This window comes from Ictidomys tridecemlineatus, chromosome 11, assembly GCF_052094955.1.
Source record: "Ictidomys tridecemlineatus isolate mIctTri1 chromosome 11, mIctTri1.hap1, whole genome shotgun sequence".
Classification (NCBI taxonomy): Eukaryota; Metazoa; Chordata; class Mammalia; order Rodentia; family Sciuridae; genus Ictidomys; species Ictidomys tridecemlineatus.
In genome coordinates, this window is record NC_135487.1 from 29020063 (window position 1) to 29047121 (window position 27059).

Below are 27059 nucleotides of genomic sequence, written 5' to 3' on the forward strand. Positions count from 1 at the left end.
AAGCGCTTTATTATCTCCCGTGCTGATGCTCGGCAGATTGTATTGGACTGTCCTAATTGTATCATTTTACATCATCCCTCTTCTGTGGGCGTAAATCCTCGTGGTTTGCGGCCTTTAACTATATGGCAAATGGATGTCACTCATGTTCCTGACTTTGGCAAACTAAAATATGTCCATGTGTCTGTAGATACTTGTTCTGGCATTATCCATGCTTCTGCTTTGTCTGGTGAAAAGGCTGAAAATGTTATCACGCATTGCTTGGAAGCCTGGGCAGCATGGGGATTGCCACAGTCCATTAAGACGGACAACGGTCCAGTGTATACTGGACGACAGTTTTCTTCCTTTTGCAACCAGATGGGTATCCAGCTTGTCCATGGTTTATCCTACAATCCAGAAGGTCAGAGTATTGTAGAGCGTGCTCATAAGACTCTAAAAGAGATGTTAATAAAACAAAAAGGGGGAATTGGCTTAGGCCACACCCCGAAAGAGCGCCTCTCCCTGGCTCTATTCACTATTAATTTTTTGAATCTGGACATCCAAGGGCACTCTGCTTGCCCTCTGCCCCAAACTTTGGGCATGTTAAGTGGAAAGATGTACTTTCTGGTCAATGGTATGGACCTGATCCCGTGCTGGCATGGGCATGAGGCTCTGTTTGTGTTTTTCCTCAGGACCGAACGGAACCGGTGTAGGTCCCCAAACGCCTGACAAGAAGAGTCTCGACATCTACCAATCAGCAACAAGAGAGACCACAACAATCTCGTGATGAGGATCTTCATTCTGCTGAGTGCCCTGGCACTGATGCTGGTGCCGATGGCACAGACATCACCAATGCAGTGGTGGGCAGTGGCACGGGCATGGCCGATGCCAATGCCGGTTCATAGTAATTCTAGTGTCCTCCCCACTCTTTTCTCTACCTCATGTGAGATGTCTGCCCCTTGTGCCTCTCCAAGAGGGGACCAGACCCATGTTTTCAATCAGTCCCAAGTTAATCTCACAGGGGTCTTTTGCTTCGGCCTACAAGGAGATTCTTGCATTAGATTACGGCTCAAAAATTTGACTAATTGGGAAGACCCTATGCAAAATAGTCGGGTCTCGATAGGTGTCTTAACAGCAGTATTGCAAAAGTTAGTACAGGGGGTGTCTTCCGGCTCTGAAACCCCCTCTAATGAGACTTGCTTAAACACAACTACCTTGGCTATGGTCTCCGAGGTACTAATGCCATTGACTCCTTCTAATGGTTCTCTCAATGCTACTCATTTCAAAGCTTCTCCCTATTGTACCCCTGAATATACCTTCCCCCCAATATTCACACCTTGTCAGGATCATTCTTGGGAAAAACACCAAGTTGCTACAGGCTTCTCTCTTTCCCCATCTCTTAAGAGATATTTGTTTAATTCTAGCAATAATAACTCCTCTGTGGGAACAGGTTGGTCCTGGTATCAATGGCTAATCTCCAATGAGAGGGGGGCCACAGCCGATATTTCGGCATTGGCTCAATTACAAGGAGCCAAAAGCTGGTTGTATAATATCTCTGGCCGTATAGAGGAGGATTCAGGACGAGGTAGAAGACTTAAAAATATCACCTTTAATTCTCAATTAAGTAATGCGACACTGCCCCCTACAGCGGTGTGTGTCCAATCCCCGTTCCTGTTTTTATTGGCCAACTCCACCTTGGAGATGCTTGATTGCACTAATGACACTTGTTATCTATCTGAATGTTGGAATGGTTCCTGGACGGTGGCAGTGATTATGAAAATTCCAACTTTTGTCCCAATCCCAGTTACTGCAGATCCGGATAAGTTCCCTATTGTTGAGCTGCTTAGAGTCCGCAGGGATTTTGGTATCACCGCAGCTATAGTGACAGCCGTGGCGGTGTCTGCTGCTGCAGCGGTTACGGCTGGAGTGGCCATGGCCAGTCAAGTACAAACTGCTGCCACCATTAATCAGGTTGTTCAACAAACATCCACCATACTTGAATCTCAAAACAAAATTAATCAACATATTTTGTCAGGGATTTTAGCTGCCAACCAAAGAATAGATATACTTCAAGCTCAGTTGGAAGAGTTGGCTGACTTGGTACTTTTGGGTTGTGTTGATCAACGTACGCATTTTTGTATAACCTCTGTCAGATTTAATGATTCCAGGAATGCTTCCCGCATCATCGGGGGATATTTGACCGGAAATTGGTCCATGGCAGCGGAAGTAATGATCCAGTCTCAACTAACTCAGATAGCTATTTTGAACAACACCCGTGTCAAACCAGTGACTTTGGGTCAATTCACCAATTGGATATCTTCTGCCTTTTCCTTTTTTAAGGAGTGGTTGGGAGTAGGCATTTTTGGTGCAATGTGTTGCTTCGGTGTGATACTCTGTTTGTGGCTTCTCTGTCGCCTTAAGGCTCGCAGTGCTCAAGAAAAGGCCATGATCCTACAAGCTCTTGCAGCTTTAGAAAATGGCAGCTCGCCACAGGTCTGGCTTGCGCAGTTAAAACAGTAAATCTTTGACATGGTCGTTGCACCCCAAGTTCTTTTAACATTGCACTGGGTTCAACATGTCCTTCTTTTGTCTTTCTTCTAGTGTTGAAAAGCCCTTGCACTCTGCAGGTCTCGATACCATTGCACGCAGAATGGGTTTCCACACTGGTAAAGGTCTACTGGTAAAAAAGTCCGTGTCTTTATCTCAGGGTGTTGCCAACTTATTGATGGCTGTACTACAATAACGGCCTCAGCTACCTCCTTTTGTTCACCATCATCACGATACAGGATGCGAGGCAAGGCACTGCACTTGAGTGATCCTATAAGTGGACCTCAAGGAGAGCATGTTCTATTGCATGCGGGTTGGACGTCCACGCCCCGCCCCACGAAAAAGGGCGTCGGCTGATATGGAGTCAGATCTAGGGAAGGCGCCTCCTTGGGGCTGAGCCATACTATGCAGCCACTTCTGCACAGTGGGATAGGACCTCTACTCTCGCCTGTATTGTTTTAGTAAAACAAAAAGGGGGAACTGTGGTGAGCCGTTTCTGCGGACCATAGCCACCATTACAATATGGCGCTGGCTGCCACTGTGGTCAGTGATAAACAACTCCTTATTAGGGAGAGTTGGCGCGTTTTGAGATAACACCCTATGAGAAAGATCCACGTGGCAGCTTTGCATTGGGGCTTAGGATGCTTTATTAAGGCTAGGGAACACGGGTAGGAGGGAGAAGCTTGAAGATACATTTTGAATAAAGGCCTGAATAAACTGCTGAAAGAAGAATCCTGTGTTGCGTCTCCTTTGCCGGCCGGGGGTCGCGACAATGCAAGAATGGTTCAACATTTGAAAATCAGTCAATATAATATGTTATATTAACAAATGAAGGGGAAACCCACCTGATTGTTTCAGATGATTCAGAGAAAGTATCTGACAAAATTCAACATTCGTTCATAATAAAAATACCAAAAAGCTGGGAATGAATGAAACTCAGTTGGTTCTTTGACTAACTTTTAGGTAGATGGACTAAGGAAAAAAAAAAGAAAAGACACAAATTACTTAAATCAGAAATTAGGGACATTACTACCAATTCCATAGAAATATAAAGGATATACAACCTCAACTTTATGCCAATAAATTTGAGAGTTTGTGTGAAGTAGGCAAATTCCTTGAAAAATGCAAACCACCAATACTCTCAAGAAGTTTATATCCCAAACAGTCCTGTATCTAATAAAGAAAGCAAAACTGTTCTCTTATTATTTCTGTTCATTGCTGTAGTAGAGGATCAAGTAAAGGCATCCAGACTGTGAAGGAAGAAGTAACTTTATCTGAAGATGACATAATCATCTGTGTACAAACTGTGGAAACACTTAAAATGCTACTAGCCAATATTCAAATATAAATTGTATCTGTATATACTAGCAACAAATACAAATCTCTTATACAATTTATAATAGCATAAAATATGAAATATTTAGGGATAAATCTGACAGAATTTCACTGAATCTATAAAACATTCATGAGATAAATTTAAAAACCTAAATAAGTGGAAAGATCTACTATGCTCCTGGATTGAAACATTAAATATTATTAAAATGTCAATTCTCTTCAAATTGATATATACATTCTAGACCTTGGATATAGAAAACTCCATGATATATTTATGTAGATAAAACCATAGACACATTCACCTTTATTCAGTATTCACAAATATTTTCTGAGTACTTATGTAGCAGGCTGTCAAAATATAGTTATGAACAATACAAAAATGTTACTCTCATAAAACATGTCACATGTACTATGAGAGAGGGGAAAATAAAGGAGAAATCAAGAATGGTTCCTAAGTTTCTGCTTGGGTAACCAGGTGTATGATGATGGTACGGTGATTAAACTAGGAGAAGTCCAGGAATTATGAGTTTGTTTTGGTCATGTCAAGTTAAGATGAATTTTAGGTGTACAAGAAGAGATTTCAGATCAGATATAAGGAAGTAGGGTCTGAATTGAGAGGAGAGATAAAGGAGATTTGTCATTATCATATAAATGATATTTAAAACCATATGCCCTGATGAAATCATTTAGAGAAAGAGAAAGAACAACTTCAAAAAGAAAAGGCTTGCTGGGCACAGTGGCCCACACCTGTAATCACAGAGGCTCAGGAGCCTAAAGCAGGAGAATAAGGATTTCAAAGCCAGCTTCAGCAACATCAAGGTGCTAAGTAACTCAGTGAGATCCCATCTTTAAATAAAATATAAAATAGAGCTGGGGATGTGGCTCAGTCGTTGAGAGCCCTTGAGTTCAATCCTTGGTATCCCCCGCACCCAGCCAAAAAAAAAAAAAAAGGCTCAAGGCCAAACCCTTGAGTATTTCAACATTTGCAGTTGGAACAGGCAGAGTATTCAAAAAAGGAAATACAGAAGCATTTTCGGTGAGATGGGTGAAACTAGCTGTGTGATATGCTCTAGAAACCTCAAGAAGAAGTATTTCAGTTTTGTTAAATGTCAGGGTCAGAGAGAGAATCTACTTAATTTGTCAAATAGAATTTCATTGGTAACTCAACAAGAGCAGTTTCAAGGGAGTAGATGGGGGTCAAGAAGCCAATTAGAGGAGAGAACTGGGCGTGAGAAAATACAGGCATCAGCTATTCAAAAGTGGAAAATGAAGCTATTGCTCAAGAGGGGTATAGGTCAAGAAAGACTAAAAGAAGATGAAATATAAAAATGTGCTCATAACATTGAAAATGCCGGTAAAGTTGATTGGCTACTGAGTTAAGTAGGATCTTAATAGTGCCAGGCAAAACTTTAAATATTGTCTCTAGTGTATTTGCTTGTTTGTGTGTTTGTTCAGGGATTTAACTGAGGGTCTTGCTAAATTACTGAGGCTGGCTTTGAACCTGCGATCCTCTTGCCTCAGCCTTCCCATTTGCTGGGATTGCAGGCGTGCGCCACACAGCCCAGCTATATTTGCTTTCTTTATGTTCTTTCCTTCCACTTTGATCAAACTCTCATCAGAGTTTATTAAATTTCCACCACTCTGCCCAAATAGAACGTTTCAACATCACTAGTGACCCGAACATTGCTCTGTAGTCAATTCTTAGTTTCCATCTTACTTGACCTATCAGCAGCATGGATCACAGTGGACTGTTCCCTCTTTCTTGAAATATTTTCTTGTCTTGGTTTTGCAGATCCAAACTCTCCTACTTTTCCATCTATGTTACGTATTATTCCCTGGCTTCTTTGTGATATCGTCTTCATCTCCATGACCCAAACTAGAGCAGCACTAGAAGAAACCACACCAAGAGGAAATTATTCTTTAAGGACACTGCAGATTTCGACCTTTCAGGATATGAAATTTCTGATGCCTGTTTTCTTTTTTTTTTTTTTAATGAAGATAATATATACACTTTTAAATATGAGCGCGGCTCCCAGGCCAGCCCCAGAGATACCAACCCCCTGATTCCCTCCAAGGCGGAAGAAGCCTCCCACGTTTCTCCGGAAACGCGCTCCGAGGCCTTGTGGGCAATGTGGTCTCTGAGCTATGCACACTTCCGCACACGCGCGGTGGGGCGGGACCCGGTGTTCGCCTCTTCAGACCTGTGCAGCACTCAGTGCGGCGTGGGTTTCCTCCCTCGTTTCTGCGGGAGGACGCTGTAGCCTGGTAGTGGTGACGGAAATGGGAGACAGGCGATGAAAAGGTGGCAGGTAAGGCTATGCCCGACTCTAGGGGACGGACGGGTAGAATGGCTAGAGCCAGCTTGTGGGTTTACCGTACCCAAGATGTTTGACTTGGTGTTTGGTTGCGTGTGTGCGTCCTGTCCAACTCTGGAGTACGTGCGTTATCTATGGGCAAGGGGAACTCAACTTCATTTACACTGTTATAGGGATCCGACTGGCCATGGGTAGGTTCTTAGAACCCGCGTGTGGCTGGGACAGGCTCTCTTTGCATTCCTGTTCTTATTGATAAGGTCGTAGTAAAGGAGGCTGTGCATCTCAGTGCACCAGAGCCAGCGACAGGAAATTTTAAGCCACTTTAAGAGATCCAGGAAGGAAGAATTTCTAGAGAAAGTGCTATGCTTTCTTAGGATATTCTCACTGCTGTCATCTGGAATAAGTGCTGTCACTAGTATGCATATGAAGTAACCGAAGACGAAAGAGGTGAAATTCCTTGCCTTTATTCACACAGCCTAGCAAGTAGAAAAGCGAGATTCAAACCTGGACGAGTTTTCTTCAGATTTCATTTTTTGTTTAACAACATAGCTCTCCTGCATTACCCAAAGAATTGAGTGTATTCTATTTTTTAAATACTTGAGTAATGAATATTGAATGAATTTCACTTTATGGTCATCTTTTTGGGTCTCTTGTATCTGCAAATCTTCCCATGAAAACAGTGTAAATGAAGTTGAGTTCCCCTTGCCCATAGATAATGCACATACACAGGGAAACAGCTTTGAACTCTAAACTGAATCACCAGCTTTAAAATGGATAGGTGGGCAGACAGAAAACCTTCTCAAGAAAGCTTAACCTTTCCCAACCTAGTTGTTCCAGCTACTTGGGAGGCTGAGCTTGAGCCCAGGAATTCCAGACTAACCTTGGCAACATAGACAACCCCCCAACTCTTAAAAAAAAAAAAAAAAGGAATGAAAACCTAATTTGAGGTTTTTTTTTTTTTTTGTGTGTGTGTGTGTGTGTATGTGTGTGGGTGTGTGTGTATGGTGCTGGGGATGGCGATTGAAGCCAGAGCCTTGAGTATGCAAGGCAAGCACTCTACCAACTGAGCTATATCCCCAACTGGACTGAGCTATATCCCAGCCCGAGATTATTTTATCCCAGTTTCAAAGCAGAGATCAGAGAATCACAGGAAGGAATCATTTCTAGACCTACTGAGCTTCAGAAACCAAGGCCTTTGTTTGGTTTTTTAACTTATATTTCCTTGGGATAAATTTCTGGGAGCAAACAAAAAAAGACACTGATTAGAAGTTTCACAAGTTGGTGTTAGACCATCAGGATAAAGATGTACAACATCCTTATCTAAGCCCCATATATTCATAATAGAATCACAAGTAGAATACCATGCTTATGAAATGTTGACTTGTTAGAAATGTTATTTTCTGAATAGGTGGCATTTTCTGAGGCTTCAGTGTAGGTACTTATTATCTGGTAAAGGAGGATTCTATATTACATTCTTTGTGTCTAATATCTTCCTATTCTCATTTCTACTTTCATAGGTCTCCTCTGTCTAAGAGCTGTAGAAAAATGATCAATTTACAGGTAAGACATCCATATATTCACTGAATCATTCAAGTCCAAAATCCATATGATTAAAAAAAATGGTCAAAAAATGTAGATTGAATAGAAGATCAGGTCCAAATGGAAATTTAGAAAATTAGTAAGTTGATGTCCGTGTCATGGGGTCTGCATATAGTTGGAATAAATTTGAGCTGCAAAATATATACTCAGTCTCCTTGGAAATCATATTAAATGGGTTATCAACTAGTTAAAGTGTTAGCATTGTTTGTGAAGATAAAACAAAATAATTCCCCAGATAAGTTTTTTCCCCCTTGGGCTAGATCTTTTTAAACTATAAATTGGCTATTCTGGTATATAGAAAAGTATGGATCACACATTATTTTGGCTTTATAGTTAAGAGGATATATTATATCATGTAAAAAAAAACATCTTGTGATCCTATTTTAAAATGTTTATGTAAGGGGTTAGGGTTGTGGCTCAGCAGTAGAGTACCTGCCTAGCCTGAGCGAGGCCCTGGGTTCAATCCTCAGCACCACATATAAATAAATAAAATAGATGTATTGTGTCCAACTACAACTAAAAAATAAATATTTTTTAAAAATGCTTATGTAAGCCAGGTGTGTAAACCTTATCACTTCAGTAACATTGCAGATATTTACTGCCGGATTTCAGTTCTCGAAACTAAAAGGCTCAGGGGTCACTCCAGATAAACTGGGCTGACTGGGCTGCACGAAATAACCACACAAGAAACACAAATACCTTTTTCTTTGGGGTTGCTGTGACGGCTCCTCTGACCTTAAGGGTCTGCAGAAAGAGAGAGAGAGCGAGAGCACGCGCTGACCCCTTTTATTGAGGAGAAGCTATTCAAATGAGGCAAGGGGTCAGGTTTCAGGGGGCTGAGTATCTTCATGATGTCCACTTTCAGCAGGTTGACTGACACCTGGGTAGGCCACATCCAAGGGCACAGTAAGAGAAGGGGACACACACAAGGCATTTCCATTGAAGATTTTATCCTAAACAAGGCAAGGGATTATATTACAAAGGAACAGGTGAGGGTAGCTTCACCCGTGGGGCTGTAGCAAGATACACCCATGCACGAGACACTGACCACATTTCTGTGACTGAGAGCCTCAGCACCCAGCCCAGGAGTGTGACCCAGTCACGTGTAAGGTTGGTCTCCCACAATTTACTTTGTAGAGTCTGATACGTTGTAAGATCCCTCAGGGGAGCAATCATATTTTTCCTTTTGAAATCATTATTAGTACAGGATCTTGCTGGTCCTCATAAGATATTCTATGAGTGAATTACTAAGGAATATATAAGTGATATTCTAAAATAGTTTTATTGAAATGCAATTCACATATCACAACAGTGACTTAATTCAAGGTGTCAGTTGAGTGGTTTTTATTATAGTCACAGCATTGAACAGCCATTGCCATTGTAATTTTATAACATTTCATCATTCCAGGAAAAAAGGAATTCCAGATACCCATTAGCAATTACTCCCTATTCCTCCCTAATCTGCTTTCTGTTTATATGGCTTTTCTATTCTGAACTTTTCATATAAATGAAGTCACACAATATGTGATTTTTTGGCAACTGGTTTCTTTCACCCAGTACAGTATTTTTAAGGTTCATCCCCATTGTAGATATATCAGTGCCTCATTCCTTTTTAATGCTGAATAATATTTCATCCTGTGGATATATCACATTTTGTTTATCCATTTGTCATGTCATGGACATCAGATTGTTTCCACATTTTGGCTGCTGTGAATAATTCTGCCACAAACATTTGTGTATAAATTTTTACAGATACATGCATTTTGATTCTATTGGATATATACTTAGGAGTGGAATTCCTAGTCATATGTTTAACATTTTGAGAAACCGCCAAACTGTCTTCCACAGTTGCTACACTATTTTGGAATCCCACCAGAAATGTATGAGTTCCTCTTTCTCAATGTGCTTGCTAACACTTGTAATTGTCTGCCTTTTATTTTAGCCACCATCATGGGTGTGCTGTGGTACCTTATTGTGGCTTTGATTTGCATTTCACTAATGAATAATGATATTTATCATTATTCCATGTGCTTATTGACCTTTCTCGTATATATATATATAACAATCTGGTGTCCATGAACTGACAAATGGATAAACAAAGTGTAATATAGTCACAAGATGAAATATTATTCAGTACTAAAAAAAGGAATGAAGTACTGATATATTTACAACAGAAATCAACCTTGAAAATATTGTACTGTAATACAAGATCTATACACACATGCATATATCACTTCAGGCATTGCAGTTGTTTACTTTGTAAAGTCTAATATATATATAAATAAATCTGGAGAAATATCTGTTTAAATCCTTTGCTGATTTTTAAATTAAGTTGTCTTTTAAGAGTGCTTTATTCTGATATAGGTCTATTGTCATATATATGATCTGTAAATATTTTCTCCTAGTCTGTGAATTTTTCTTTTCTTTTCTTTTTTGGTACTGGGGATTGAACCAAAGGGTGCTTTACCAGTAAGGTACATTCCAAACTTTTTTATTTTTTACTTTGAGACAGGCTCTCACTAAGTTGCTTAGGACCTCAATAAATTGCTGAGGCTAACCTTGAACTTGTGATCCTTCTATCTTTCTGCCTTAGCCTCCTGAGTAGTTGGGATTATAGGCATGCATCACCACACCCAGGTTTACTTATTTTATTGTGTTCTATGAAGCACAAAGTTTTTTAGGTTGTTTGTGTGTGTGTGTGGTGCTGGGGATGGAACCCAGGGCCTTGTGCATGCGAGGCAAGCACTCTACCAACTGAGCTATATTCCCAGTTTTTTAGTTTTGATGAATTCAAATTGATTTTATCGTTTGTCCCTTATACTTTTCTGTCATATTTAAGAAGCCATTGCCTGGGGGCTGGGTTGTAACTCAGTGGTTGAGCACTTGCCTAGCACATCTGAGACACTGGGTTTTATCATCAGTACCACGTAAAATTAAATAAAATGAAGGTATTGTGTCCATCTACAACTTAAAAAAAAAAAAGAAGAAGAAGAAGAAGAAGCCACTGCCAAAGATTTTCTCCTGTGTCTTTTTCCTAAGAGTCTAACAGTTTTAGTCCTGACATGTAGGTCCTTAGTCCATTTTAGTTCATATTTTGTCTGTTTTATGAGGTGGGTGGGAGATCAACTTTATTCTTCTGCGTGGGGGAATCTAATTGTCTCAGCACCATTTTCTTTCCCTTGTTGAATTTTTCTGGCACTAGTTGGACTTTTTAATACGATTTTTATTGCTATTGAAAAGTTTATTTCTGAATCAAGTGTCTAGTAGTTACTGTACATAACTTTCTACACACTCAATAGTCAAGGTGATATTAAGAGATTATCATGATTCTCTTGCAAGTCCCTAATAATGCACACACTAGTTTGAAGAAGAATGTGCTATTATAGGAATCAGTGACATTCCAGGATGTGGCTGTGGACTTCACTTCAGAGGAGTGGCAGTGCTGATTGTGATCAGAGATCCCTGTATTGGGATGTGATGTTGAACTATAAAAACCTCATCTCAGTGGGTAAGGACAGAGGGTGGTAACTGTGTAACTTGGAATGTACCAATATAGTGCACTCCCTGAAAGACATGTGAGAGCTGGGAACATTCTGAAGCATTAATAAAATTGGCCCTGAACTTCCGCGTTCAGTTTGTTCTAAAGCCTACTTGTCATCCTTTAAATGCCTAAGACTCGAGGCAGTTCTAAGTTCTGAGATAGCTGTTTGTCCCCAGTACTTTGTCCCCTCTTGTGTGTTGCTTTCCCATGAACAGCGTGTATAAGTACCAAAACAAAAGTGATCCTCATGGTGAATCGAGGACAAAAGCCATGGTTTGTAGAAGGAAAGAACCTACATTGGAGCCATCCAGGTGAGTGAGAGAAAATCACATGGGAACTGAGATCCCATTTGGTCAGTGAAGGACAGGCACCTTTGAATGCTTTTTAGAAAGCACCTCTTAAAAGTCACACACTGTTGGAAGTGAGTGGGTATTCCTGTAATCATCAGCTTTCCAAAGGGTGCCCATGTGTCTCTGCTCTTGCTCTGCCGCCATGTGGAGGTGCTCTCTCCTTCCTGTGGTTCCTCACACTGCCTGTTCTTACAGATCCTTGCTTTGCTTCTTTTCTTTTAATTCCTGAAACCCTCATTTTTCTTCCCTTCTCAACATTATTGCAGATCTTTTTCTGTGTAGTTAGTCCTTAGAATGTTGTCAGGTTGTATGGGTTTGAAACCTTACTGGACTAGTCATTGTATAATCTTGGGAAAATTACTTTGTAGCATAATTTTTTAATTTATAAAATAATGATATTAATGCTTAGCTCAGATTCCTGTAAAGATTATATGAACTAATACCTATAAAACACTTTAAATGGTTGGCTGGCAGATAATAAGTCTTCAGTACATGTTAGTTTAGAAAAAAAATTTTTTGGTAACATCATGCTCTCAATTATTTTCCTTTTTTAAAAAGTTTCTTTTCTCCCGTCATATATGCCACTGTTTTAATTCAGGGTCCTTGAGATGGAGAGTACCCCTTCAACAATTATGACATATAAGATGGAAATCTTCTATTGCTTATGGGTCCTGGTGTGTGTGTGGCGGGGGGAGGTGCTCAGCATGACCAGAGGCCACATACATATTGGTCAGGCATGAAGGCAGGGAGAGAGAAGGGACCTATGGGCCAGTGCTTTCATTGGGGCCAAGGTGTTATCCAAATAAGTTTTCCAGGGGAAGTTTTGGTTGGTAGGTTTAAAGCAAGCAGACACAATTTCCAAGAGACCACATTGTTGCTGAGAGGTAGTTATTATGACATAGCTACACAGTCCATGCAGGGTGTGAAGGTAAGCACAGCCAATCAGGTATACTGTATCTATCTGTCCCCCAGAGAAGTGGTCACCAGGAAGCAGTTGTATAAGGTGGAAATCCAGTTGACTACACTATTTCTGGTATAAGAAAGTTAAACTTTATGCAACATGGAAGCTGAGACAGCATAAAATTATAAGAATTTATTTCACTCACCTTACCCATCTTTAGTCTCTCTGATAATGTCGGGATATCTATTTTCTAGTGCATCTTTTTTCTTCACTTGGTAATACTAATATCTTTTTGAAATTCGCTTTCCACTCAAGTTTACTTGTTTCCTAGCTGACCTGCTTTACCCATTTTAGTATTTATTCATCTCTTGCTTCTTGCCCTTCTTCTCCACCTCTCTCCACAATTAACTCCTGCCGCAGTCTGGCTGGGCACAATTCAGGAGCCACTTGTCAAAAGAAACGAACTTTATTTTTAGAACCACTCTGGCCAAACAAAACAGCTCCTCAGGAAAAACCCTCAGAGCCCAACTGCCACCACCGGCTTCCCACAAGCCTCTCCCCCGCAAACCACCAGCCTTTCCACCTCCCCCAATCCTCCTGCTCTTGAGGCCGATTGGCTGGGTCGCATGGGCGGAGCCAAAAAAGTCCCCCAATGAGCAGCTCTGTGGTCTGAAAGGGCAGGGAAACAGCCCAAAGAGCATCACCGCAGAGGAGCCAATCAGCTAGATGTTTCTGGGACCGCTGTGAGCCAATTATCAGCTGGCAGTCTGAAAGTTTGCTGGGGCCCCTTGGGCTGTGGCTCTCAACATCTCCCCCTCTCTGTTTAAACAACAAGCATGTGGCTTAGGGACCGTGCCTGCCTTGGGTTGTCCAATAGTACATATGGTCCTTACCCGTTATCGGATGAGCTGACCTCAAGGCGTCAGCCTCTTGTCTTAGGTTGGTACCATTGCAATTGGATCTTACCCGTCACTGACTACGGGTCCAGTATACAGCCACTCCTGAGCCACATCCCCAGCCTTTTTTTTTTATATTTTATTTAATTTAGAGACAAGGTCTTACTAAGTTGCTAGGGCCTTGCTAAGTTGCTGAGGCTAGCTTTGAACTCATGATCCTCCTGCCTCAGCCTCCCAAACTGCTGGGATTACAGGTGTGTGCCACCCCTTGTGGCTTTTTTTTTAAGTTGGACACAATACCTTTATTTTTTATTTATTTCTTTTTGTAGTGCTGAGGATCAAACCCAGGGCTTCACATTTGCTAGGTGAGTGCTCTACCTCTGAGTCACAACCCCAGCCCCCTCTTGTGGCTTTTAAGGCATGATTTTTCATGATAATGCTATAAAGAAAAAGAGCTATTACATTCCTTTTTCCCTTTAATGAACATTTCATTAATTCACTGTTGTAGAGCCAGGCATGGTGGGGCATGTTTCTTCTTGGTGTTCCATTCAACAAACTTTTTAAAATGTTTTTTAAGAAGGACTCAAAGAAAGCAAAGAATCCATTACCATTTTCTAAGTATATAAATGGTAATTGGAACAGCAAAACATAGTCATATGAAAACATTTTCAAATTTGACAAGTGAATGTGAAACATTTGTTGAGTACACATTAACACTGCAGTTTTATTTTTGTTAATTATTAAGGTCATTAGTGCAGCAGTGACTCTCTTAGACATCCAAAGAAAATGGAACTTAAAGTTTAAAATATAAAAAGACTGGAGAAGTCTCCTTTTGTGATTATGGAACAATAGTTCTTCCCTGAAGAATATCTAAGTTCTAGATATAATGAAAGGAGAGGAGAGAGGGCAAGTAGGTGAGGAAGGAACATGAGCAAAAGGTTCTAGTCATAGACTCAATGAATTTTGAATTTACAGTGGTGCCAAAGTGATACACATTTAGTAGAAACTATACTTAAAATTTTGTCTTTTCCTGGGCCAGTTATGTGTGGTACTCTGTCAAGGTGCTGGACAGCAATAGTGAGCCACAGTTCCCAACTAGCCACATGATCACAAGGGTAAATGACCAGTACTCTACAGTGTACTGTGTTGCTAAGTTAGCATGTTTGGTAGGTGTGTTAAATGCATTTTCACCTTCATAATATTTTCAATTTACTATGGTTTTATTAGGATATAACCCCTTCCCCTCATTGTAAGTTTAAGAGTATCTGTGTTTAGGAATCCAGACTCAATGGAATAGAAGATCCTTGAGGACTAGTAAAATTCGTGCTTAGATCCCACCAGTGAATTCTTATCTTGCATAGTAAGATTGTTTACCAGGCTGATTACATTGAGTATTTTAGTTGGTTATTTTTTATAGAGGTAGCCTAGGATGCTGTTTCCCATTAGTTTAAGTAGAAAGAAAAGAAAAGGAACCAAACCCCATTATTCCACAATGAAGTGTGTACCAGTGGCTGTAGCCCTTCACCTAGTCCAGCTCCACATATCATTATGATATGAACACAGAGGTTAAGGCACAGAGCAAGAAGTTAGAGGTGTTATACTACACTAACAGTCCACTGAAAGGAAACTCCAGAGTGGGAATTAGTTCACTCTTCTCAGTTTTTTTTTTTTTTAATGGAACATCAGATTTGGGATTTATAGGTTTTTAAGGGTAGAAGTGAGAAAATGTGACTCATGAGAGCAGAGTGCTTTCAGAAGACTAGTTGGTTAAGCAGATTGAAAGAGGATCGAAAACAGTCCTTTTCCAGTACAAATATGACCGATACTTGTCATATATAAAAATGACAGAAAGTAGAATCAATGGCTGGGCTATGGATGACTTGTTTATGGATGGCCTACTGGACATTTGTACTCCTAGGCTTACAGGTACATGTAAGATGAGTCCCAGTCAGAGGTAGATTTGAAACCCTGTCTATGGGAGTGCTTCAGCTATGGCTTAGATGGAGCTAAAGGCCTGAGATAGAAGAATATCTCTAAAGGAAATTGACCTTGTGCCAGAAGATTAAGAGAAAAAAGAGATGTAAAAGGGAAATAGGGAACTATCCTATCAGGGCAATCAAAGAATTAGGTAGAGAGCACACTGCTGTCTTATCTGCCTCTTCCAAACCTAGTCTGTTCTCTGATATTTTCCCTTAACACTCTTGTCTGCTAGTGGCCTTGTGACCCTATCCGTTAATCAGAGCTCCCCAGTGGAGTCTCCCCATTCTGTGACCTAACCCTGAACCCTTTCCAACAGGCTTTTGATTTCCTTTGTACTCTGCTTGTTCCTTATGCCCATTTTACTATCTTTCCACAGGTCACAAGGTAAGCCGTCTGTTCCCAATTTCTTTATTATCAGTTTTATTCTTAAAGCTCAGGAAGAGCAAGGCAGAATGAGAGACTAGATTTGAAACTATAGATGTTTCTCTCTATAACATGTTGGAGGGAGAAAATAAGTAGGAGTATTTTACTCTCTTCCTTTTTAGAAGCTGACTGCCCATTTGATGAACCAGAGAAGTATCAGGACAGCAAGGACAATTTTTTGAAGTCAGTTTTGTTCACGTTCAGTAAAATTCTGACTATGGAGGACTCTACCATTATGTTATGAATACAAATCTTAATCTTAAAAGAATAAAATCATATAAAAGTAAAATGTATGAGAAGAGCTTACAACCTGATTTAGACTTATTTAATTACAATAGAAGATATACTAGAGAAAACTCTTATGAATTCAGTGAATGTAGAAAAATCTTCAAAAAGAAGTTTCATTTCATTAGGCATGAAAAAAATCCTACAAGAAAAACCCCTTTAAGTGCAACACCTGTGGGAAAGCCTATAGCAGTAAGGCACACCTTGCAACGCATGAGAAAATTCATAATGGAGAGAGACCCTTTGTGTGCAGTGACTGTGGGAATGCTTTAGTACATGAAGCCCAACTCATGGTCCACCGGAGTCTTCACACCGGAGAGAAACCTTATGAGTGCAGTCAGTGTGGGAAAATGTTTATGTGGAGCTCCTCCTTCAATCAACATGTGAAATCGCATACGTTTAAGAACTCTTTAGAATGTAAGGAATGTGGGAAAACCTTCAGGTATAGCTCATCCCTTCATAAACATTCTAGATTTCATACAGGAGAGAAACCGTACGGATGTATCATGTGTGGTAAAGCTTTTGGCAACACATCTGTGCTTGTTACACATCAAAGAATTCATACAGGAGAGAAACCTTATGGATTTGTTGAATGTGGCAAAGCCTTCTTCAAGAAATCTCATCTCCTTAGACACCAGATAACTCACACAGGAGAGAAGCCCTATGAATGTAACAAATGTGGGAAAGCATTTTCCCAGAAGCCAAATCTTATTGTACATCAGAAAATCCATACATAACATTCACTTTATAAATATGAGGAATACTTAAATATTAGATAAATCTTAGTAAACAGCAGAGAATTCATGGTAAGAAGTCCTCAGTTTGAATGAATGCTAAAGAGTAGGTTCCCATAGAAAATAATCAGTACCACACATACTTTGGTAGTGATAATACTTTTTTTTTTTTCAGAACAAAAATCACAAAAAGGATTGAATTGCACATAATAGAGCACAGAGCTTGAAAAATAAAAAGTATCCAGGAATCAATGAAAATTGCATTTACCATTTCTGATTTTTAATTTTTATAACAAATAATATAATTTTGCAAGTGGGAGTTTAAATATATATACTTACATATTAATTTGTTTCCATTACAAATTTTTCTATAACAATGGCACAGTGGCACCTGTGGTTCCAGCACTTGGGAGGCTGAGGTGGGAGGACTAGAGAAGGCAACGCAGTGAGACTCTATCGCAAAAAGAAGTTTAAATAAAATCATGATTTTTTTCCAATCCCAATAACATGTGCATAATCAATCAACTGGGAAACAGTATTATAATATGTAGTATGAATTTCAGCAATATTTCCATCCATTTACTGGCACTTTTTTTTTATTCCATTATTGGAAACTGAACCCAGGGCCTTATAAGCACTAGGTAGACACTCTACCACTGAACTAAATCCTGAGTCATTTTTAAAATTTTTTATTTTGAAGCAGTGTCTTGTTCAGTTGCCCAGCCTGGCTTCAAACTTTCAATTCTCTTCCCTTAGCTTCAAGGAGTAGCTGGGATCACAGGATTGTGCCACTTCACCTGGTATTTGCTGGCACTTTTAATGGACATGGCAGTGTTACTGAATTTCCCTTTGGTTAATTATAGAAGTGAAGACTTCTTATGAAGATGTTTTCCTATTTATGTGAACATCAAAACAAAAAATAACATTTAATATGGTACTAATTGAAGAGAAAAACAGCACTGATGGTCTGTTTTACAATAAGTTTCCAGTTCAGAAAAAGAAATATTTAAGTATGTAAATAAAACGTTTGTACTTCAAATCTCTCTCCTTTTTCATTGGTATATTTTATAAGCTCAAAGAGCTTTAACTTGGAGTATCATCTGTATTTAATTATTTTAAAAAAATTTTAGTTGTAGATGGATACATACTTTTATATATCTATTTTTTTCCCAAGCCAAACTGTATCCAGCTTTATGAAAGATACCTGTCATAAACAATCATGGTATTTCAGGCAGGACATGGGCAGACAATTGTTAACAGTATACAACAACTTTCAAACACCCTTCTTGGATGGACTCCCCAAATCAGAAAGCCAGCATAAAACCCAATGAAGTCTTCCTTTGATGCTCTGAATAGGGAGAGTTTAGAGTAAGGGTTGACATTTCACATTTAGTATGTTGTTTAATAATTGTTCCATGAGCTGGCCCTGACTTTCAGAAAATTAAATGAAAATGGCAAAATTTGAAGATCCACAATTTAGAAAGGAACTGCTGCTCTATATCTCAGTGATGTCATTGGAAAGTCCAGATTGCCCCAAACACTGGTAAAACCAGTTGTTGGGTGTCAGGTCCCAACAGGTCTGAGTTTAGGGGAATTAAGTCTATGCTGATGGCAGAGAGGGAGAGGAGGCATTTGTGCCAAGGTGGCTATGTGTACCAACGTCAGGGAATACCTCCTTGTGAGAGCCAAAAGGAAATCTCTCAAAACTGTCAGAGAAAGGTGTTCTCCCCAACAGCAATCCAGCTTTGGAGACATTCTGCTAGTGACGTATGCTTCTTCCCACCAAAACAACAATGAAGTGTTCTGTGTGCTAACAACATAGCTTTAAAAAAAAATTCTGCATTTTTATAAAACTTGATAAAAAAAATAGTATTTGAAACTGTACCAGAAGTATACAGTTACAAAAAATGCACACACTTCCTTGGCACCTCCAGCACCTTCAGCTTCTGTGCTTGGTCTGTTTTGGCATCTCCATTTTTTGCAGGGTTATTATCCTTGCCATCATCAGTTTTTCTCTTTTTACCTTTGGGTACCTTCTCTCCCTTCTGTGCAGGATCCTTTTTAGGCTTAGGCTCTGGCTTTGGAGGAGTAGGTTTAGCAGACAACCTTGCAGATCTTCTCTGTGGTTCCTCCTCCACCTTGGCTTTATCTCCTTTAGCATCCTTGTCAGCCTTTCTCTTGGGCACAGTGGTGAAGGCTGCAGGATGCAGGCAGTGGACGCCAGGATACAGTGGTGCTTGGCTTTGGTTGGTCTTTTGGTGGGTCATTTCTTGTCTTTTCTTCACACTGCTTCCTTTATTTTATTTATTTTTATGTGTTACTGAAGATCGAACCCAGTTCCTTACCCATACTAGGCAAGTGCTCTACCACTGAGCTACAACCCCAGCCACTCATCTATATTTAATTTTTTAAAATATCTTTATTTTTTGTTTATTTTTTTTAATGTGGTGCTGAGAATTGAACCCAGTGCCTCACATGTGCCAGGCAAATGCTCTTCCCTGAGCTACAACTCCAGCCCCCCTATATGTAATTTTAATAAATTAGGATGTTATGATACTTTGCAATTTGAGGGGTGAGAGTTTTGGGGGTTTTGTTGTTTTCTTAAGGAGTCGATAACAGGTTTATCTCCTAGAGTTGCCAGGAATTTTCCATATGGCCAGCACAAGCATCATTAATCAAACTGTTTGAATAGAATATGTTTTTCTGCTTCAGTTTCATGTTGGACTATGGCATTTTTACATTCTACATATTTCCTTCAAAGGATTAAATTAACCCTCATTTAAACTGAAGTTCTTCTTACTCTGTTCTCCACAATATTCCTTGAAAGTGTCAAGAAAACTTTTATGTCTTTTATTAAATGATGATTAAAAACTCAGCTTCAACCTAAATTCAGAAATCAGGCCTTTCCTTTTAAGTTTAAGCTCAATTACACCTCACTGCATTGGTTTTCTTTCATTAACCATTTTTAAGGTAATATAATGACTATAAATGAATTCTAGTACTTTTTGAATCAAGCACACTAAAGCTCTAAATTAAATTTTGTCTCTAAGTTATTTTAGAAATATACATGCTAATTTCACTTAGGAAATAATTCTAAGTTTTTGGAACCTTCTTTTTTTTGGAATTGTCTTCAGAATCAATTTGTCAACCACACAGGGCAATCAAGGTATTTTTTAAAATACTTTTCAGTTGTTGTTAGACCTTTATTTTATTTATTTATATGTGGTGCTGAGAATCAAATCAGTGCCTCACAACATGCCAGGCAAGTGTGCTATTGCTAAGCTACCGCCCCAGCCTCTCAATCAGGATATTTATAGTTACAGGAAGGAGTTGCCTTTTCTCAGCTCAACAGTTTGCCCTTATGTCCTACATGAAGCCCATATTCCGTCCTACCTAGTGCTTACCATTCCTGTCCAATCTATTCTATTCTTCTCTGTTCAGGTCCCTCATCTGAGAAACTCCATAGACAACAGGAGGAGGGGTAGAGAATCCATTGTTCCCAGCCTGGTGTGAGAAGCCTGTGAAAGGACAGCTGTGTAGGTCAAGGCAAGGATCATGCAATGGTCTGTCTGTTCCAGCTCACTGTAAATTAAGAGTCATGGAATTTGTACTAGGGTAATCTGCATTTCATAAGTTAGTTGTCTCCTTTCTCAGGTGGAAAAAGAAATACAGTAGAATAAGTTAAAATGTATTTGCAGTTCTAGACAAATATAAACTGCCGCCTAAAGAGTTTCTGACACTAATCTCATTCTCTTAATCTCTACAAGATTTTTGTCAAGAAAAAATAAAGACAAAACTCATTAAAGCATAAGTTTAAGACAGAAAAAAATCAAAACTTTATGCTAAGTTCCATCCAATCATCTTGGATTTCCAAAATTCTCTATTTGCCTTTGTTGATGAAACATCCATATTAATCAAGTTCTAGGTTTTTCCCACCTCTAAGAAAATGTTATACCTTGAGACTTTCTTCTTTTACCCTATAGAAAGATTGCTAAAAGTATTCTTTTATTTATATGTCATTTTTCCAATAAAACTTTATTTTTTTCTGATTACATGCAAATTTTTAAGAATCAAATACAAAAACTATAATAGAAACAAAAAATGGAAAGCAGATATCTGAGTTTATGAGTCCTAATGTTCTGGAATAGGATCGAGATAGGGGCTGGAGTTGTGGCTCAGCAGTAGAGTGCTTGCCTAGCGTGTGTAAGGCACTAGGTTTGATCCTCAGCACCACATTAAAATAAAGGTGTTATATCCACTTAAAACTAAAAACAAAAATACATTTTTTTTAAAAAAGGATCGAGATAAAAGTTTAGGCTTTATAAATAAAAATGTAAAAATTTACATAAAAATAAAATGTGCAACTGCAAGTTTGAAACAAAGCATGAAATCTGACAGTAGGAAAAGTGAAAGTTGCATTTAAAAAGGCAAGGTAAATAATAAAAATAAGGCAGAAAAAATAAAAGTATACCAGCTAGTATTATTAACTGCAAGTGAGTTAAACTCCCTATGATGAATAAACACTTTTTTATAGGCACTTAAATCTTTTTATAATTATAATATAAATAAGACTCAAAGCATCTTATTTCCAATGGGTTAGAGCTGATCATCAGACACATTGCTACCCTGTGCTACACAACTGCTTTCAAACATATCTAACACTACACAGGCAACAATGGAGTATGTCACTTTCTGAAGGGTACCCTCTTCCTCTGGTCTGAAGTACAATGTGGAGTTTCTGAGATGTAGGAGCAGTGAGGAAAAAAACTACAGTACCAAAATTGTCTTTTCTGTACTGTTATTTGAATTGCTTCTTTGAACATTTGTTACTGATTTAACAGGCAGTTACTCAGTTCTAGGGGTTGGTTTTCTTTCTTTTTTATTTATTTATTTTTTGCTTAAGATTAAAGAAAATTTCAAACATACAAAAAAGGTAAAGAGGAACATACAATGAATTCCCATCTATGTACTTAACACCTACTTAATAAAATTATTTTCTCACATTTCCAGATGTCTTTTGACATTTAGTATTCTAGTACTGGACATATATGTATATTGTTCTGCAGAGAGCTTTCCACTATTGATTTCATTCTTTCCTTGCATATCCTCAAACCTACAACATGATTTTCAAGAATAAAACCAAAGTGTTATTTACATTCAGTTCAAACATGTTCTTAGATCTCCAAAAACTTATTTTTCTTTATTTGAAGTCTGTGTCTTTGCTTAGTCGTCAAAAACATCTGAAATAGTCATGAGGAATTGCATATACCCCACCTTCCCCCCATTTTTTTTCTTGATTTCTATCTTACTTTCCTTTTCCTTCTCTTATTTCTGTTTTCTTCCTTGATATTTTTTCTTTCTTTTCTTTTTTTGAGAAGGATCCATATGCTGCTGAGAAGAAACTTTCATATTGAAAAAAATCAATCTGTGAGTATAAATACTTTTTTTTAAAAAAGGAAAGAGTGGCATCTAGAGTGTTTCAGTTAAAAGTAGGGAAAAAATAAAAGTAAAAATATCCCAAATAACATATCATAGAGGAAAGGGGGTGTGAAGGAGGATACCCTGCTTAACATTACACATGACTATTTCTTTTTTTCATTCATACTCTCTCGATCCCACTTTCAATCTCCTAACTTTTGCTATCTATACATAGGGTAACTATCTAAATAGATAGGAGGTTGAGTCTTACATTCTTCCATAAATTACCAGTCTAGTGGTTAGAGTTCTCCAAAGGTGCTAAGTTAGTTTAACCTTATACCCTCACTCCTTTCCTTCTAAGTATAACATCCTTTGTCTGAAATTAAGTTTTCTATATGCCACCAGATATGGTACGCCTTTTATGAAACTAATGAATATATTCTTAAGTAATAATTAAAACCAATATCTATAGTCTTAGAATCCAACTATAAATGTATTAATAATGAAAACTTGTGCTTAGATAATGTACTGTTGATATTGAGAACTGTTAACATTGTCTTTCTCCGCAAAAGAGGGATTTTGGAGCTATACAAGAACAATACTAATATATAAGGGGAAAAACATTAGCACAACAGTTTCACAAAGCTAGAAAGAATGATGAGCAGTATGAAAAGACAAGGAAAGAAAGGACCACAAACAATACAGGTCACTTCAGCCTTAGATGAGGTAATATCTGCAGCTGATGGAATGTCAGACAAAGAGTTCAGGATATACATGCTTCCGATGATCTGGAGTCTCAAGGAAGACATTATACAGCAACTTCAGACAATGAAAAATCACTTTGACAATGAATTACATAAACAAATCCAAGAAGCAAAAGATCAACTCTATAGGGAGATAGAGGATATAAAAAAAACAAACAAACAGAAATCCTGGAAATGCAGGAAACAATAAACCAAATTAAAAACTCAAATGAGAGTATTACCAGCAAAGTAGAACACTTAGAAGATAGAACTTCAGACAACGAAGACAAAGTTTTTCAACTTGAAAAGAACATAGACAGCTCAGCGAGAATGTTAAGAAATCATGAGCAGAACATCCAAGAATTATGGGATAACATCAAGAAACCAAACCTAAGAGTTATTGGGATACAAGAGGGTACAGAGGTCCAAACTAAGGGAATGAGCAATCTATTCAATGAAATAATACTACAAAACTTCCCAGACTTAAAGAATGAAAAAGAAATCCAAATACTAGAAGCCTATAGGACACCGAACATACAAAATCATAAGAGATCCACACCAAGACACATAATAATGAAGATGCCCAACATACAGAATAAGGAGAGAATCTTAAAAGCCACAAGAGAGAGGAAGCAGATTACATTTAGGGGTAAACCAATCAGGATAACTGCTGATCTTTCAACACAGACTCTGAAAGCTAGAAGATCCTGGAACAACATATTTCAAATGCTGAAAGAAAAAGGGTTCCAACCAAGAATCATGTATCCAGTGAAATTAAGCTTCAGGATTGAAGATGAAATAAAAATCTTCCACGAAAAACAGAAGTTAAAAGAATTTGCAGGTAGAAAACCAGCTCTTCAAAACATCCTTGGCAAAACACTACAGGAAGTGGAAATGGAAAATAACAATGAAAACCAACAGCGAGAGGTAGAACAGTAAAGGAAAAACTAAGCATAGAGGAAAAACAAATCATGTTAAGTAACATACATAACCAAATATGGCTGGAAGTACAAACCATATCTCAATAGTAACCCTAAATGTTAATGGCTTAAATGCACCAATCAAAAGACATAGGCTAGTAGAATGGATTAAAAAAAAAGATCCAACAATATGCTGCCTACAGGAGACTCTTCTGATAGGAAAAGACATACACAGACCCCGGAAGCAAGCAGGGGTGTCCATACTTGTATCAAATAAAATAGACTTCAAGCCAAAGTTAAAAGAGATAAACAAGGACACTACATACTGCTCAAGGGAACCATACAACAACAAAACTTGACGATCATTAATATATATGCCCCAAACAGTGGTGCAGCTACCTTCATCAAACAAACTCTTCTCAAGTTCAAGAGTCTAATAGACCACAACACAATAATCATGGGAGATTTTAACACAACTCTGTCACCACTGGACAGATCTTCCAAACAAAAGTTGAATAAAGAAACCACAGAGCCCAATAATACAATTAATAATTTAGATTTAATTGATATATACAGAATATACCACCCAATATCAAGCAGATACACTTTCTTCTCAGCAGCATATGGATCCTTCTCAAAAATAGACCATATATTATGTCACAGGACAAATCTTAGCAATTACAAAGGAGTTGAGATACTACCATGCATTTTATCTGATCATAATGGAATGAAATTGGAAATCAATAATAAAATGAGAAAGGAAAAATCCTACATCACATGGAGATTAAACAATATGCTACTGAACGAACGAAGGGTTACAGAAGACATCAAAGAGGAAATTTAAAAATTCTTAGAGGTAAACAAAAACTCAGACACAACATATCGAAATCTTTGGGACACTATGAATGCAGTACTAAGAGGAAAATTCATTTCATGGAGTTCATTCCTTAAAAGAAGGAAAAGCCAACAAATAAATGACCTCATACTACACCTCGAAGCCTTAGAAAAAGAACAAATTAGCAGCAAATACAGTAGAAGGCAAGAAATAATTAAAATTAGAGATGAAATTGAATCAAAAGAAACAATCGAAAAAGTTGACAAAACTAAAAGTTGGTTCTTTGAAAAAATAAATAAGATTGATAGACCACTAGCCACGCTAACAAAGAGAAGAAGAGAGAGAACCCAAATTACTAGCTTATGTACGGGATGAAAAAGGCAACATCACAACAGACAATTCAGAAATACAGAAGATAATTAGAAATTATTTTGAAACCCTATACTCTAACAAAATAGAAGATAGTGATGGCATCGATAAAATTCCTTGAGACATATGAACTACCCAGATTGAGTCAGGAAGATATAAACAACCTAAACAGACCAATATCAAGTGAGGAAATAGAAGAAGCCATCAAAAGACTACCAACCAACAAAAGCCCAGGACCGGATGGGTATACAGCAGAGTTTTATAAGAACTTTAAAGAAGAACTAATATCAATACTCCATAATATATTTCAGGAGATAGAAAAAGAGGGAGAACTTCCAAATTCATTCTATGAGGCCAATATCACCCTGATTCCCAAACCAGATAAGGACACCTCAAAGAAAGAAAACTACAGACCAATATACCTAATGAATTTAGATGCAAAAATCCTTAATAAAATTCTGGCAAATCGTATACAAAACCATATTAAAAGGATCGTGCACCATGATCAAATAGGATTCATCCCTGGGATGCAAGGCTGGTTCAATATACAGAAATCAATAAACGTTATTCACCACATCAATAGACTTAAAGATAAGAACCATATGATCATCTCAATAGACACAGAAAAAGCATTCGACAAAGTACAGCATCCCTTTATGTTCAAAACATTAGAAAAACTAGGGATAACAGGAACTTACCTCAAAATTGTAAAAGCTATATATGCAAAGCCTCAGGCTAGCATCATTCTAAATGGAAAAAAACTGAAGCCCTTCCCTCTAAAATCTGGAACAAGACAGGCATGGCCTCTCTCACCACTTCCATTCAATATAGTTCTCGAAATACTGGCCAGAGCAATTAGACAGACAAAAGAAATTAAAGGCATTAAGATAGGAAAAGAAGAACTTAAATTATCACTATTTGCGGATGATATGATCCTATACCTAGAAGACACAAAAGGGTCTACAAAGAAACTACTAGAGCTAATAAATGAATTCAGCAAAGTGGCAGGATATAAAATCAACACGCATAAATCAAAGGCATTCCTGTATATCAGCGACAAATCTTCTGAACTGGAAATGAGGAAAAACCACCCCATTCACAATATCCTCAAAAAGAATAAAATACTTGGGAATCAACCTAACAAAAGAGGTGAAAGATTTATACAATGAAAACTTCAGAATCCTAAAGAGAGAAATAGAAGAAGATCTTAGAAGATGGAAAAATATACCCTGTTCATGGATAGGCAGAACTAACATCATCAAAATGGCGATATTACCAAAAGTTCTCTATAGGTTCAATGCAATGCCAATCAAAATCCCAACGGCATTTCTTGTAGAATAGATAAAGCAATCATGAAATTCATATGGAAAAACAAAAGACCCAGAATAGCAAAAGCAATTCTAAGCAGGAAGTGTGAATCAGGAGGTGTAGCAATACCAGATTTCAAACTGTACTACAAAGCAATGGTAACAAAAACAGCATGGTACTGGTACCAAAACAGGCGGGTGGACCAATGGTATAGAATAGAGGACACAGAAACCAATCCACAAAATTACAACTATCTTATATTCGATAAAGGGGCTAAAAGCATGCAATGGAGGAAGGATAGCATCTTCAACAAATGGTGCTGGGAAAACTGGAAATCCATATGCAACAAAATGAAACTGAATCCCCTCCTCTCGCCATGCACAAAAGTCAACTCGAAATGGATCAAGGACCTTGATATCAAATCAGAGACTCTGCGTCTGATAGAAGAAAAAGTTGGCTTCGATCTACATATTCCTTAATAGGGTCGGACTCCAAATTCCTTAATAGGACACCCATAGCACAAGAGTTAATAACAAGAATCAACAAATGGGACTTTCTTAAACTGAAAAGTTTTTTTCTCAGCA

At 38.2% G+C, this 27059-nt stretch overlaps 1 protein-coding gene, 1 long non-coding RNA gene and 1 pseudogene across 2 annotated transcripts in view; 2 read left to right on the top strand and 1 right to left on the bottom strand.

Annotated features, from left to right (window-relative positions):
- Positions 1-5993: 5993 nt before the first annotated feature.
- The window catches only part of LOC120890734 (uncharacterized), a 31271-nt gene continuing 10205 nt past the window's right edge, over positions 5994-27059 (top strand). Inside the window, exons 1-2 of the long non-coding RNA XR_005735136.2 lie at positions 5994-6167; positions 7691-7733. This is a non-coding gene — a long non-coding RNA (uncharacterized LOC120890734). The remainder of the gene's footprint in view (positions 6168-7690; positions 7734-27059) is intronic.
- On the top strand, positions 10715-17921 carry Znf684 (zinc finger protein 684). The gene is given in 7 exon segments (XM_078026797.1): positions 10715-10720; positions 11159-11211; positions 11213-11280; positions 11529-11624; positions 15986-16084; positions 16087-16299; positions 16302-17921. Coding segments are annotated over 7 exon segments (1119 nt in total). The 3' UTR covers positions 16886-17921.
- Positions 17026-26393, bottom strand: LOC144368009 (non-histone chromosomal protein HMG-17 pseudogene; annotated as a pseudogene).